The sequence below is a fragment of the Armigeres subalbatus genome, chromosome 2 (genome assembly GCF_024139115.2).
Source record: "Armigeres subalbatus isolate Guangzhou_Male chromosome 2, GZ_Asu_2, whole genome shotgun sequence".
NCBI lineage: Eukaryota > Metazoa > Arthropoda > Insecta > Diptera > Culicidae > Armigeres > Armigeres subalbatus.
This window is the reverse complement of record NC_085140.1, coordinates 463,685,511-463,700,509: the sequence shown is the minus strand read 5'-3', so window position 1 is coordinate 463,700,509 and position 14,999 is coordinate 463,685,511. Positions and strand designations below refer to the sequence as shown.

General features: G+C 40.0%; 1 protein-coding gene across 3 annotated transcripts in view; it reads left to right on the top strand.

The window, feature by feature from the left end:
• The window catches only part of LOC134213892 (muscle-specific protein 300 kDa), a 154,947-nt gene that overhangs the window by 114,395 nt on the left and 25,553 nt on the right, over positions 1-14,999 (top strand). For all 3 annotated transcript variants that reach the window (XM_062693354.1, XM_062693353.1, XM_062693356.1), the window contains one exon: positions 44-3,037. In XM_062693354.1, the coding sequence (XP_062549338.1) occupies positions 44-3,037 (2,994 nt within the window). The remainder of the gene's footprint in view (positions 1-43; positions 3,038-14,999) is intronic.

Genomic DNA, 14,999 nt, shown 5'->3' with positions numbered 1-14,999 from the left:
TCCATTGTTTATAAATTCTTTTATAATATTTTATTTTATACAGGTACAAGCTTGGATAACAGATCTAATAGCAGCAGCTAACGATTGTGAACGACAACAGAAACAAAGATGTGAGCTAGAGCAATGGATTACAAAACAGAATACAGTTATCAATGACTGGTCTTCTAAGCCATCCAAGTTCAGATCTGAAGCTGCTGAACAAGAACTCAAACAAATGAGTGAACTACTGAGAAATGTCATTATAAAGAAAGATGACCTTAGTTCTACTGAAGACTCTCTTGCTATCAAACTGGATGATCTTCAGGCACAGCTCAAGAAAGTTATTGACAAAAAATCTGCTAATCAAATTTGTATAGAACGATATAAAAAATGTTATGAAGACACTCAACATTGGTTGGATGCAATAATCGGCCAAATTGACAATCTTGAAAAAGGAAATGGATTCAGCTGCAAACAGCGGCTTGAAAAGGCAGCAAATATTCAAAAAATCCTAAGTGATAATTGTGACAACCTAAAAAAATACAAGGAAAATGCATCTATTGTCATTGAACTCGTGAGTAACTTGGATGCGCAACAAGTGAATGAACAAATCAAATCAATGGATCGACGGTTTCAAGATATCAATAAAAGACTAAACCGTAAATTTGAGATTATTGATGGAACAAACAAAGCGCTCCTGAAAATCGTCTCCGATGTTGACTCAGTACGTCAGTGGCTCAACGAAAAGAGCGATTTGATCAAAACACCCTACACACTTGGATTTGAAGCAAAATCGGCCGAAGCGCAACAGCAAGCTTTTAAGAACTTACTCAAAGAAGTGGAAAACAGGCAAACCTTTACAGATGGTATACGTAAAAGATTTTCGAGTATCCAAAGTGATTTGGAAAAGCATGAAAAACAGCCATTGGAAGAAAGTTTGAATATACTCTCTGATGAGTTTAACGCCTTGTGTGAATACGTGCGGCATGAAATTGAGAAAATTTCAGATGAAATCCTTTGCCGTAAGAATATGCAAAACAACTTCGAAATGACACGTACATGGATTAAGTCCAAATTGAACGATGTAAATAAAATTTCAGAGCAATTGCCTCTATTGGCATCCAACGTTTTGTCTGAAATAAATCTATGTAAACGACATGATGTCACCATACGTGAATTCGAAGAAAAAGCGTTTAAAGATTTTACCAATCAAGTTAAAGAAATTATGAAAGACTGCAATGATGATGGTCAGAAAAAATTGTTACATGATGTAAATGTGCTCAAGAAACAATTGATGGAGTTAACAGAATGCTGTTCAAGGAAAATTGAATTCATGGAACGGGAACGTGCGAAGCGTTTGGAATATGAAGGCAGAAAAGATCAATTAAACGCTTGGTTTGCCGAAGTCGAGCCTATTGCACTGGTTAATATTAGAATCACCAGCTTAGATATTCTCAAAGACCAATTTGATCAAATTCAAAAGGTAATGAATGAAAGTTTTGCAACTAAGACATGCTTGAAGGAGGTCGACGAATACAAGAATGCCATTGTTCCAACATTGAACGATATTGATAAAAATAGTATCAACATTCAAGTTAAAGCATGTTATGACAAGTTTAATAGCCTTCAAAATACACTGTCAACTAAGCTAGAAAAAATCAACACCAATATAAGTGATTTTGAAAACGCTCTGGGGAAGATAAAAAAATGTGAAGAGCTTTTAAGTCAGGTACAGAACCAAATTCGAGAAATGAACAAGCCAGTTGCAAGTAAAATTGAGTGCATTCAAGACTTCATGATGTCCTATGAAACCATTCTAGCTGATTTAAAAGAGCAACGTCTGGAACTGAATTCTATTCTACTGACCAATATTCCACAATTACAAGAAAATACATCAAAATTGGAAGAAATGATAATAGCAATAGAAGAACAGTTAAGACGATTAAAAACAATATTGAATATGAAGGAGCAGTTTATTGGAGCTTTAAATGATGTCGTTAAAACAATATCAAAAATCACCACAGACTTTAATGAAATTGATCATTTTTCGAAAGATATTGAAGTACGTATACAGAAATATGACGACATTCTTATTCAAATAGATGACTGTAGTTCTATGCTTGCTAATGCTTCTGAAAAGGGACGCCTAATAGCAAATGAAGGTACTGATTTTGATCGCCACAATATAATGGAACAAATTCATTCACTGAAGATTCAGTTAGATACTATAAAGCGAAATGTAACTGGTGACAAAGATAAAAATAGAAAGCAACAAGTTCATCATAACGCTCTCTCCCAAGAATATACTACCTTACTTGATTGGTTCAAAAAAAATATTGAAGTGATCGAATCTCGACCGTTATTCAGCGAAGATTTGAACGAATCAGCTGAATTAATAAAATTACATGAGAGTCTATGCGTAGAGGCACGAGCAAAAACTAGTCAACTAAACAATCTTGCCAAAAAAACACAATCAGACACCAGATTACCTAGTAATCTTCAATTGCAAATCGAAACAGCTGAACGGTTTAGGAATATTGTTCCAAAGGAACTAGTCAGCCGTGGGGATTATCTTCTCGCTAATCATAACTACCGAGTTGCATATCATAAAAGCCTCGATCAAGTAAACAAGTGGATTGAGCAAACTGAACATTTTTTGGCAAAATCACCCACATTCAAAGTCGATATTGATAGTTTGAATCAAGATTTATTCGAACTAGGGAAACTTATGGAATCTGAAGCTGCTGTGAGAAACGTACTCTATCATGAAATACAAGAACAGGCTGATTTATTCTGGAATACCCTTACGGAGAAAGACCAAAACCAATGTCTATCACAATTGCAGCACTTAAAGATGCGTCTGACTGAATTTTCCGACAAAATTGCAATGAATCAAAAGGAAATTCTTTTTAATAAGGACATACTTGAGCAACATGCTTGTCAGCGCAGTAAAATAGTTTTGTGCCTACAGAACAACAAGCTGGATGATTCAATGATGACTGAACCTATGCTTTCAGCACGTATAGATCTCGTTGGCAAGATGCTGGAAATACTTCGGGTAAGTCATTACATTATCGTTTATCTTTAATGCCGAGATTATTCTAATTTTCAACAAACGACAATAATATTTATTCATATGCCATAGCTGGTGAATGTTCGTATTTTTTGCATGAAATGAAGACCAGCCCTGGTGTGTCCTACAAGCACATAAGGCAGAAAGTATTAGAAGGCTGTAAAGTATCAGAAGGCTGAAATGCATCGAAAGGCTGAAATTGGTGGGATTAAATGAATCCTACCCGTGTACGACGGAGTCCAAGTTGTATTGTTGAAAAGTGAATAAGGTACATTTGGGGAAGTGGAAAAGGAAAAATCGATAGTGCATGTTTGAATTAGTGTAAAACCAGTTTAAATGATCTAAATGCATTCAATTAAAATGGGCTATCAAAAACAGTCAATTTTGCACCAACTGTGCGGTCATTTATAACATTTCAGTCGCTTGAAATTTATGGAAATAGATTTTGAAATTAGGAGTTGTTTTTCCACTTATCCCAGTGAGATGGGGTAAGTGGAAAACCCATGCTACCTTGACCTTCAATTGTGGGTATCTCTGAGTATCTTTTGTTGAATAATTTTATTGGCTTAACGGCATAGGTCCCCAAAGAATTCTCGTAATAACAAGGGGAGGGCTGGTTTTGCCTCCTCGAACACTAAGTGTAAGAAAAATCTATATGTTCGTCCCAAAGATGAACTTTTTATAGGAATCCTTACAGTGTTAAAAACTAATCAACTTAGCTTAACGAATGATTTGAAATGATATCTGTGTGTGCGTGTTGTGTAAGTGCGCAAAACACGTACAAAATATTCACCTATTTTTAAGCACTTGTCCTTAACCAATTTGTTCACAAAAAAAATTGCAATCAACGGCGAAACATGTTATGATTATAAATGAATGTGATTTACGGAATATATTTACCAATCAGTGCTATTTTTATCTTTTTATATTTTTTATCTCTTATCTCTTTTTATCTCGTAATTTTGTTGCAACTTGTTGAAAGCAAATTAAAGGATATATGCCTTAAGACTGAGTGACACTTTTACTACATTTTGTTGGGTATGCGTACAAACACACACACACACACTCTCTCTCACACACACACACACACACACACACACACACACACACACACACACACACACACACACACACACACTCTGGGCTGCAAAATGGTGAGTTGACATCTGGGAAGGAGCGACCTACACAGCTCTGGTCCTCAAAAGCTCCAATCTCACACTTCCACGGGTCTTCCGATGACAATTGACCGCCAGCTAAGGGTTTTGTACTTAGCTGGTAGTGCAGCCTGGGCACTAGAGTGATTCAAATTTTGACTTTTTTGCTCCCCTATGCTTAAACGATGGCATTTGCCATTTTAATAAACGTCCTAAATTGTTAGCTAATTTGGATGTAATTTGACTGAGCACAAGCAGTTTGAAGCTGGTATGAAAATTACTATGAAACAGTAACTTTTGTGAAAAACCGTTCCCCATCATTGCTGATTAAGCTCTAAAAATGTATGAATACGTTGGCAACATAGAAAATTTAACAAGGGAAAATATCGTCGTTGTTGCTAAACGATTTGATGCTGGCAACAAAAGTTATTAGGGAAATACTGAATTGTAGGAAATTCAATTTAACACGTAAAAGAATAACATCAATATCAATAATGAGCATTTCTGTTTTCTTTATAATTTTGCTCACAAAAGTCAGATTGCTTCGCAACAACAACTGGCTTTCAGCTTAGAATCTATTCTGTGATGGCGATGCGTTTAATATATTCAAATAGATTCTGGGCTGCTTCACGGAACGATCCTTTACATAAGTGGCAATTCTCATAGAAATTTTCATACAACCTTCAAACTGCACGTGCTCAACCAAATTACATCCAAATCAGCTAAAAATTTGGGAGGACTATTAAAATAGCAAAAACAATCGTTTAAGGATAGGGGAGCGAAAAAGTCAAAATTTGAATCACTCTACTAGGCACTGTTGTCCTTCTGACATCAGCTAGAGTGAGTGGGTGCGACCAACGGGACCATTGTCCCTAACCCCTAATCCCAAGGCGTTAAGCGACCCGTGCCGAGGGGATGCATGGACAGGGGGATGAAATAATGAGCTAGGCCTTTAACGGAGCCTGTGGGCTACCTAGGCACCCTCCACAGTAATTGTCCCTTACCGCGCCATGCTGGGCTCTGGCATGGTGGACCTCTTTTCCTGAGCAACTCGTGGGACTAAAATGGAAAACCAAGTCAATTCTTCAATAAGTGGTAGTAGTGTAGGCGGCAACCCCTTTGCAAGAGGTGGGTTGTTCGGGTCCCCACCTAGGAGGCCAGAGGTAATAGTCGGCAGCTCAGTGCTTAGCGCCAGCGTGGGTCACTTAACCATCTCCCAGACTCCGCCGGTAGAGGTTATAGACGGTCCATGGCTTGTGAAGGCGATGAACCGCAAACGTGATGGGCTTTCACCTTCGAGGTGGCGACGGAACAGCTGGACGCCATCATCGACTTTGCGTCATCGAAGCATAATATCAGTAAGGAACTCAAGAGAAGCTTGCTGAAACTTCGAAAGTCGATGCTGGACGCCAAGCTGGAGAAGGCGGTTTGGACTGCCAAGTGTAAACCCGTGAAATCGGTGGAGTCGAGGTCTACCCAGACTGAGGCCCAAGGATTCGCGGACTCGGGCAAGGTCGAACCGACCGAGGGCGTGCCAGCGAAGACGGTGGTACCAAAGTCTACCCAGACTGAGGCTCAAGTATTTGCGGGCACGTCGGGGGTGACTGCTCCAACGGAGCAGACACTAAAACGGGGCAGACAGTCTCCAGAGGATGAGCTCCCTGGGGGCCGCCCCAAAACGCGGAGGGTTACTACCCCCAACAAGGGTAGTGGGGCTGGGAAGCTGAACCCCGGCCAGGTACCTCCAAAACCGTGGGGGGGGGGAGACCCAGGAAAGACGGTGGTAAGGGGTTACGGCAGGCTGAGAGCTCTCAGCCGCACCAGACCAGGGAAATAGAGGGGGATGACGCCTCCTCGACCCTGGTCAAGAACAAGAGGAAACCGAAGACGTCAAGGGCCGAAAAGAAGGCCCAGGCGAATGAGGGTAGCAAGAAGTCTAGGGTAGGCGCCAATCGCTCCAGGGGCGATGCCCTAGTCATCAAAACGGACGAGGCTAAGTACTCGGACGTCTTGAAGGCGATGAAGAGTGACGTCAAGCTCGGTGAACTCGGCGCCGACGTACGTCGAATAAGACGTACCCGGATGGGCGAGATGATCCTCGAGTTGAAGCGGGGCGTCTCGCAAAAGGGCACCGCCTACAAGAAGTTGGCGCAGGAAGTCCTAGGCGAGACGGTCAAGGTGAGGGCACTCACGACGGAGGTGAATCTAAGGGTTAAAAACCTGGACGAGATCACCGAAGTCGAAGAGCTCGTCACGGCACTGCGGCGACAGTTTGAAGTGGAGACGCCCACCGCAGCCGTTCGGCTACGGAAAGGTCCGGCAGGGACGCAGCTAGCATTGGTTCGGCTATCTGCAGCGGACGCCTCCAAGGTAGTCAAGTTAGGGAGCGTCAAGGTGGGATGGTCGGTGTGCCCTGTGGGCATATACGAGCAACACGAAGTTTGCTTCAAGTGCCTGGAACCGGGGCACAAGCAATGGGACTGCAAAGGCCCTGACAGAAGCAATCTCTGCCGAAGCTGCGGATTGGAGGGACATAAGGCACAATGCTGCACGAACCCTCCCAATTGTTTGATTTGTTCCAGCAAAGCTGTGAACAGCAAGCACCCCATGGGGGGTACGATGTGCCCGACGTTTAAGCGTGCTGCAAATTCACAGTGCAGGTAACGCAGCTGGCTTGCTCGGCCTCGCCCGAGTGTTTGGTGTGCGCAGGTTTAGAGGAAACGGCGGAACACGTGTTGTTCGTATGCCCACGTTTTCACGCAATGCGTGACCACATGCTTGCCACATGTGGTCTGGACACTACCCCGGACAACCTAGTTCGGAGGATGTGTAAAGATGAATTTGGCTGGAATGCCGTTTTATCGGCTATCGTCCAAATCGTCTCGGAGCTACACAGAAGGTGGCGCGTGGACTCAAGGATGGCTAGTTCAGGCGCAAATAAGAGATGGTCCAAGGGTTCGGAGTCGGCTTCATGGGTCATACCAGTGGTCATGCCCTGTGGTCGAACTCGATCCTTTTATCGAACAAGTGGGGCCTCGTCAAGGCTGGGGCAGGCGTTGGCACCGCGTCGGCAAGTCCCTCTGTGTGTTGGCGAATAGACCCTATCGCAGAGAGGTCAATTTGGGATGCACGCGGCATCATCTTTCTTGATACCAGTCGTGCAGAGGGAAGCAGGAGCGAAGTCGACCCTTCCCACCATCCGAGGACATAGGGCGTGGTAAGGTCACCTAGAAAGCCGTCAATGCGCTGGCACGATACCATGGTGTCACGATGTTCGATGCTGCAAGGACACGCAGCTAACCTGCGTGCACTGGCCCCTCTTTGAAGCATTACTTTCTGGTTGTACCGAAGGGACTATGGGCTCGGCGGCAATGGAAACGGTTTAGCGGGTCGGGGATGTAGTCCTGCCTCCCTCGTTTGCTGTTGGAGGTGGTCCCTAACCCCGCACTTCCTGGACAACCCAGGGTGTCTGTTGAGCAGATTCCCCCTCCATTGCTTAGGAAGAAAAAAAAACACACATACAGAAGGATCGAGACAAGGCGGATAAGGGACCCGGTTTATCCGGGAGGCACATTTTTAACAGGTCGGGAGGAGCCCATCCCTGTTCGCCTTCGAGCATAGTGTGGATGCTCAGGTGCCTGTCGCGCAGATTTTTCCAAAGCCTTAAACCCTTGTAAAAAAACACATACACACACACACACATACATATCACCTCAATTCGTCAAACTAAGTCAATCGGTTTATAACACTATGGGTCTCCGGGCCTTCTATAAAAAGTTTGTTTTTGTAGCGATCATATAGCCTTTACGTATACTTTGTATACGAGAAAAGCAAAAAAATCAAGAATAAAAAGTGAAGAATAAAGAATAAAAAATAAAGAGAAAAGAATGAAGAGATAATGGAGGTAGAAGAAAGATGGAAGAAGCAAGAAAGAGCGAGGAACATTAAACGAACAGGAAGGACGGAAAAGGCAGAAAGAAGAAGTAGGGAGGCAGAAGAAAAAAGGAAGAGAGCAGAAGGGAGAGAGAAAAAGGAAGGAGGAAGTGAAAAAAGAAGAAGAAGAAAGATGGAAGCAAAAAGAAAGAAGGCGAAATAAGGAAGAAGGAAGAAAGAAGGAAGGTAGAGGAAGGAAGAGGAAAAAAGGATGAAGGAACATGGTATAAGGTAGATAGAAGGCCTGTGCAGTACACAAAAGTCTTCTCCATTCGGTTCGGTCCATACCCAGTCAACACAAATTCTTACATGATGCAATATAAGATGCTAAAGTGGAGGCGATATACGTACATACAGTGTTGTAAAATGTCATTTGCATTCGTTTGTATATTTTTTTCAGAACTTGTTCAAAAGTTAGCTATCGGTTCCTGAGGTATGTCGAACTTATAGCCCTTATATGTGCCTATAACATTGTCTAATAAGACTTTGCTGTAAATATGTAATCTGAGGCGTGAGAGGCAAAATGTCATTCAAATGACATTATGTCAAATGACACGTGACATTTTGGAAAGTTTCCACTCTCCAGCCTCAGATGTTATATTTAGAGCAATGTACTCTTGGACAAAAATATAGCCCTACTCAAGCGTTATGAGTACATCAAGAAATATGAAGTAAATTTGGCTTCTGAAAAAAGTTATGAACAAATTAGTCAAATGACATGCAGATGACATTTTACAAGCCTGCGTACATATTGTATGGGGACCTATATGGCCTCCACTTTAGCTTCTTATGTGACATCATATACGATCTTGTGTTGACTGGGTATGGCTGCACGTCGCCAGCCACGCAGTCTGAGGAGGGTCCGCAAATCTTCCTTCACCTGATCAATCTACCTTGCCCGATGTGGACTTGTTTCCGTCGGATCGTTGTCGAGAACCATTTTCATTGGATTATTGTCCGACATTCTGGCTACGTGCCAGGCCCACCTCAGTCGTCCGATTTTCGCGGTGTGAACAATGGATGGTTCTCCCAACAGCTGATGGACCTCGTGGTTCATTCGCCTCCTCCACGATGGAACGCAGCACTCTCCTTTCGAAAACTCCCAGTGCGCGTTGGTCCTCCACGAGCATCGTCTAGGTCTCGTGTCCGTAGAAAACTACCGGTCTAATGAGCGTTTTGTAGATAGTTAGTTTAGTACGGCGGCGAACTCTATTCGATCGGAGCGTTTTGCGGCGTCCAAAATACGTATCGTTATCGGAGGTAACCAGTGAGCCCAAGTACACGAATTCTTCAGCCACCTCGATTTCGTCCCCACCAATACAAACTCGTGGTGGGTGGCTCACATTGTCCTCTGTTGAGCCTCTGCCTATCATGTACTTCGTCTTCGTCGTGTTTATGACTAGTCCAATTAATTTAGCTTCGCTTTTCAGTCTGATGTAGGCTTCCTCCATCCTCTAAAAATTACGTGCCATAATATCAATGTCGTCGCTGACACCGGCGCCCTTTGTATTACTTCCTCAAAAGCGATGTTGAATAGCAGACACAAAAGACCATCACCTTGCCGTAACCCTCTGCGCATTTCGAAGGGACTCGAGAATGCCCCTGAAACTCGAAGTTTCTGGTCCTGATCGATTGTATCATATACGGCTTTAAAGTCGATAAATAGATGATGTGCTGACGTACGGCGAACACCTGATCTGTGGTAGAGCGTTCACCCATAAATCCCGCCTGGTACTGTCCTACGAGCTGTCTTGCAATCGGTGTTAGTCGGTGGCATGAAATTTGGGAGGGTACCTTGTAGGCGGAGTTCAGCAATGTGATTGCGCGGTAATTGCTACAATCCAGCTTATCGCCCTTTTTGTAGATGGGACACACGATACCTTTCATCCACTCTTGCGGCAGAAGAAGAAGAAAAAAGAAAAAGAAATAAGCAAGAAGGGAAGAAGAAGATTAAAAGGAAGAAGGAAGATAGAAGAAATTAGAAGAAAGGAAGAAAAAAAGTAAGATGGAAGAAGAAGAATGACAAAAAGTAAGAATGAAGAAGGATAAAGAAAGAATGAAGAAAGAAAAAGGCAAAATAAAACAGAAAGACAAAAAAGTGAAAGGAAGAAGGAAGAAAATAGAAGACAGACAGAAGAGGAAATAAAGAAGGCAGAAGGAAGAATAGACATGAAGGATTCACTTGATTCAAGAAAGAAGAAGAAATAACTTAGAAGATAGAACGAACAAGAAAGATAGAAAAAGTAAGAATGAACGAGGAAGCAGGAAGAAGAAATTTCTGTTTTTTTTTAACTTTATTAATATGGAAGAAGAAAGAAGAAAGAAGGAAAAACAAAGAAGGAAGAAGGTAGAAAAAGGGAAGGAAGAACGAAGTAGGAAGATAGAAGAAGGAAAAAGAAGGCATTTGAATGAGGAATAAGAAAAAAAAGAAGAAGGAATAAAAATATAAAATCTTGAAAAGAGTCAAAACCCAAATGCAAGAATCAAGAACAATAAATAAAGTCTTGTTCGTTTCTATGCTGCTTCCAAAGTTATCCTGCCGTCCGGGAAAAAAAATGTGAATTCCATATCAAAATTGAAGGACAACAAGGATTCGTAAGTAGATATCGGTTTATTTCCTTATTCTCGTCAAATATGAATTCTTTCATATAAGTTTCTCACAATTTTCAGTGTTTCGAGTTTCAGCCTTTTGTTATATCTGTTTGACCTTTCGAGTTCTTCTTATTACCAAATTGTGTTGAATGGTAAAAGGTTATCATAGGAGTTGCCTTAGGGGGACATATTATTCCGTCTTACCCTATGTTACTTGTTAGTAGAATAGAACTGCTACCATCAATGTATCCTACCTACTCAGATCTCTATTTGATCTAGCCCGACTAGTTAGTCATAACAAAATTTTATCACAATTATATCAATATGTGATAGAAATAACAAAACTTGCAATAATTTTGTTATAAATTCTCTGCCAAAGATGGAGAAAATAAAATTTTATGATCGTCATAACATGATTATAACATAATGTGTTATGTTTATTTCTACCGAAAAAAATTGCCTACATTTTTGGTAGATAGGAATTGGAAAAAAAAGTGAGTACCTACAGTATAACTTGAATCTACATCCAAAGTTGAACCAGCTAGACAAACTTAATTGCCTACATTATGGATAATCATAATCTATAGTACATAATTTGCTATAGTACAAGCTATTTTCACCCCTTTTTATGTAACACAACGAGTTATATTTTTGTTCAATTAATAACATATTTAGTAATAATTTTGATAAAACTAGAAGAGATTTTGTTACAATTTTTGTTATTTTAACTACAAATGGTACATGTTTTATAACAACCGCTGTTATAAAAAACTGCTGTAACAGAATAACAAGGTCTGATATAAATCTGTTACTATCTACTGGTCGGGAGGCTACTGATATCCTATTGTTTAGCCCATCGCCAACTATTTTTTTTCATACTGCTTTTCAATTATGACAGTGGGCTATGTCTATACTGCCGGTACTTTCATATCAGTCCCATATTGGTTTTTTGCATACTGAGATAATAGCCGATGAAGTTTCAAAACGCATTTTCCATGTAAAACTTTTAAAGAATCTAATAAATTCAAACATTCTGCGATTTGGTTCAAATTTTACAGAGTCATTCCTCATTCAATGAGTTAATTAAAACGATTCAAATCAATGAAAAAAAAAACCCTGATTAATCCACCTAGCGGTAATGGTGCCTTTCTCGTGCATTATAAAAATAGTATTTTGGCCATTACTCTTGAGCCCATAGTCCAATCTGCCCAATTTTCAATAGGAAGCAATGGTAGCAATAGGAAGCAATAGTATCTTGCTTCGAATGCAATTTGTTGCGAGTAAATCGGTTAAGGATATGTGCCTGAAAAATTAGTGACATTTTTTTACTCAATTTTTCTATAAAAAAGTGGTATTTTGGCCATAACTTCCGAGCCCATAGTCCGATCTGACCAATTTTCAATAGGAAACAATGGAAGAGTATCCTGCGTCGAATGCAACTTGTTGCGAGTAAATCGGTTAAGGATAAATGCATGAAAAATGAGTGACATTTTTTTCTGTAATAAGAGTGGTATTTTGGCCATAACTTCCGAGCCCATAGTCCGATCTGACCAATTTTCAATAGGAAACAATGGCAGAGTGTCCTGCGTCGAATGCAACTTATTGCGAGTAAATCGGTTAAGGATAAGTATCTGAAAAATGAGTGACATTTTTTTTGGGTGGGTGCGCACAGACGAACACGCATACACACACACACACACACATACACACAGACATCACCTCAATTCGTCGAGCTGAGTCGATCAGTAAATAACACTATGGGTCTCCGGGCCTTCTATAAAAAGTTTCACCTGTCATAAGACGAGTTTAAACAATCCCATTGAATTCCACCACTTAATTGTATCTTGACAGATACGTATTTCGACCTCAACAGTAAGGCCGTCTTCAGTGTCTCGTACTTGACTCGACTAAGTCGAGTCAAGTACGAGACACTGAAGACGGCCTGTTGTGGCCGAAATATCTGTCAAGATCTACAATCTCACTAACTTTCAAAAGGACCTAAGTAACATTTTTTTCATGAATTAATTTGAGTACTGCAATCAAAAGCTTTCATGTTGTTCTGTTGATTGCGCTATTCAAATTAATTCATGAAAAAAATGTTACTTAGGTCCTTTTGAAAAGTTAAGCGAGAATTAAGTGGTGGAATTCAATGGGATTGTTTAAACTCGTCTTATGACAGGTGAAAACATTCCACTAAAAAGCTCAAAATAATTTTCTTATTATACAAAGTTTGTTTTTGGAGCGATCATATAGCCTTTACCGTATACTTAGTATACGAGAAAGGCAATAATTGAATTTGGAGCAATCAGCTTAAGTAAATTTTTAATGGGACTGGTATGCGGGTACATTCAATATGGGACAAGGATGGTTTGGTATTTTTCACATTTCTCCCGAACAAAGTCTCATGAAAAAGACAAAGTCATGATGAAGACACCGCGCTTGTCACAGGCTCGATTTGATCGTACTTGAAAAATGAGCGAGTAACAGAACAGAACAGTACCATCGAATGCAACTTGTTGCAATAAATCGGTTAACGATAAATGCCCGTAAAATAAGTGAGTTTTTTAAGCGCATTTTGCATACAAAAAAATGTATTTTCCCCATAACTTCTGAGCCCATAACTCGATCTGGATCTTTTTTGACAGAAAACAATAAAAAATGATTCCCTGTCGACTGTAACTTCTTTTTCTTCTTACTGGCATTACATCCCCCACTGGGACAATGCCGCCTCGCTGCTAAGTGTTCATTCAGCACTTCCACAGTTGTTATCTCCGAGGTTTGTAAGCTAAGTTACCATTTTGCATTCGTATTTCATGAGGCTAACACGATGATACGTTTATGCCCAAGGAAATTGAGACCGTTCCCAATCCCAAAATTACCTAGATCGGCACCGAGAATCGGACCCAGTCACCCCCAGCATGGTCTTGCTTTATAGCCGCGCGTCTTACCGCTAGGCCTTGCTAGGCTAAGGAGGACTGTAACTTGTTGGGAGTAAATTAGTTAAGGAAAGGTGCCCTTAAAAACGAGTGAGTTTTTGAAATGCATTTTGGATTTAAAAAATATGTTTTGGCCGTATATTATGGGCCAACAGTCTCTGATTTCAATATCTGTTGTGTAATAGATTTTTAGCTGGATGTTTTTTCTACAACTCTCCCGAGCTACATATTTGAATTTCACAACCGACGGAGCTGAAGCGCTAGTTGCAGCAACTTATACTAAATTATTGAAATCTGGTTATCATTTAGAAATAGATTGAGGTTATCATTCAAAAATAGAAATTTCTCTATTGGCAATTTTTTATTTTTAATGGAATTTTTTTATTTTTTTTGGGAATTTAGTCTTATAATTCACGACAAAGACACCATATTATGGGCTTTTCCATTAATTTTCGCTCATATTTTTTGCGCGGATAATCCTATCTAAATAGTACATATGTAAGTATGTGAAATAATGTAAGAATCATACTATGTAAAATAAAAATATATTACACATTAGGGTGCCCTATAAAAACATTATGTTCGAAAAGTCATGGTGCTCAAGGTTAAATGAAAGATTCTAACATCTGGAGCATTTCTGTAAAACAACCCAAAATTCTAAAAAATAGTTTAGAGGTTCCGACAGAGCGGTTTTTGTAAAAAAGCTTTTTTTTTTATTTCTTTATTAAAGAGGCTTGCAGCCCTAGGCTGGCTCACCTCTAGGTGTAAAAAAGCTGTTTTTTGAACTAATTGTCATATATTGGCTATTTTTGCCGCATTTTAATCACTTTTTCAATCGTTAAATATTTTTGATATTTGTGTGGACCATAATGAGTGTCATACATGATAATACGGTTGGTATTATGCAACAATATGACCTCTAAAACCATTTGAATATCACAAAAATGCATTTTTTTTTGATAATTTTCGCAGAAGTTCTGCACGTGCCCGTAAAATAATTTTTTTTCTACTTTGTCAACCGTTATTCAAGAAGTATTTTTAACCAGGAATGTTTTCGTGAAAACAGATTGAAAAAATATTATAATGACGCTGAAATATTGAAGTTTAAGTAAACCGTAAAAACCATGAACTTTTGCTAAACTTTCAATATTCAACAATATTTTGGTGGTTATTTCAACAGCCCATGGTGAAGTTTTGTGTAACGTGAATGCATTGAATTTATTTTCAATGAATTCTTAAATTACATAATTAATGAGGATAATATTTAACCAGTCAAACCCGATTATGGCGGTCTAACAAGCAAGATAAGCTTGGTTGCCATGGAGTTTTGGA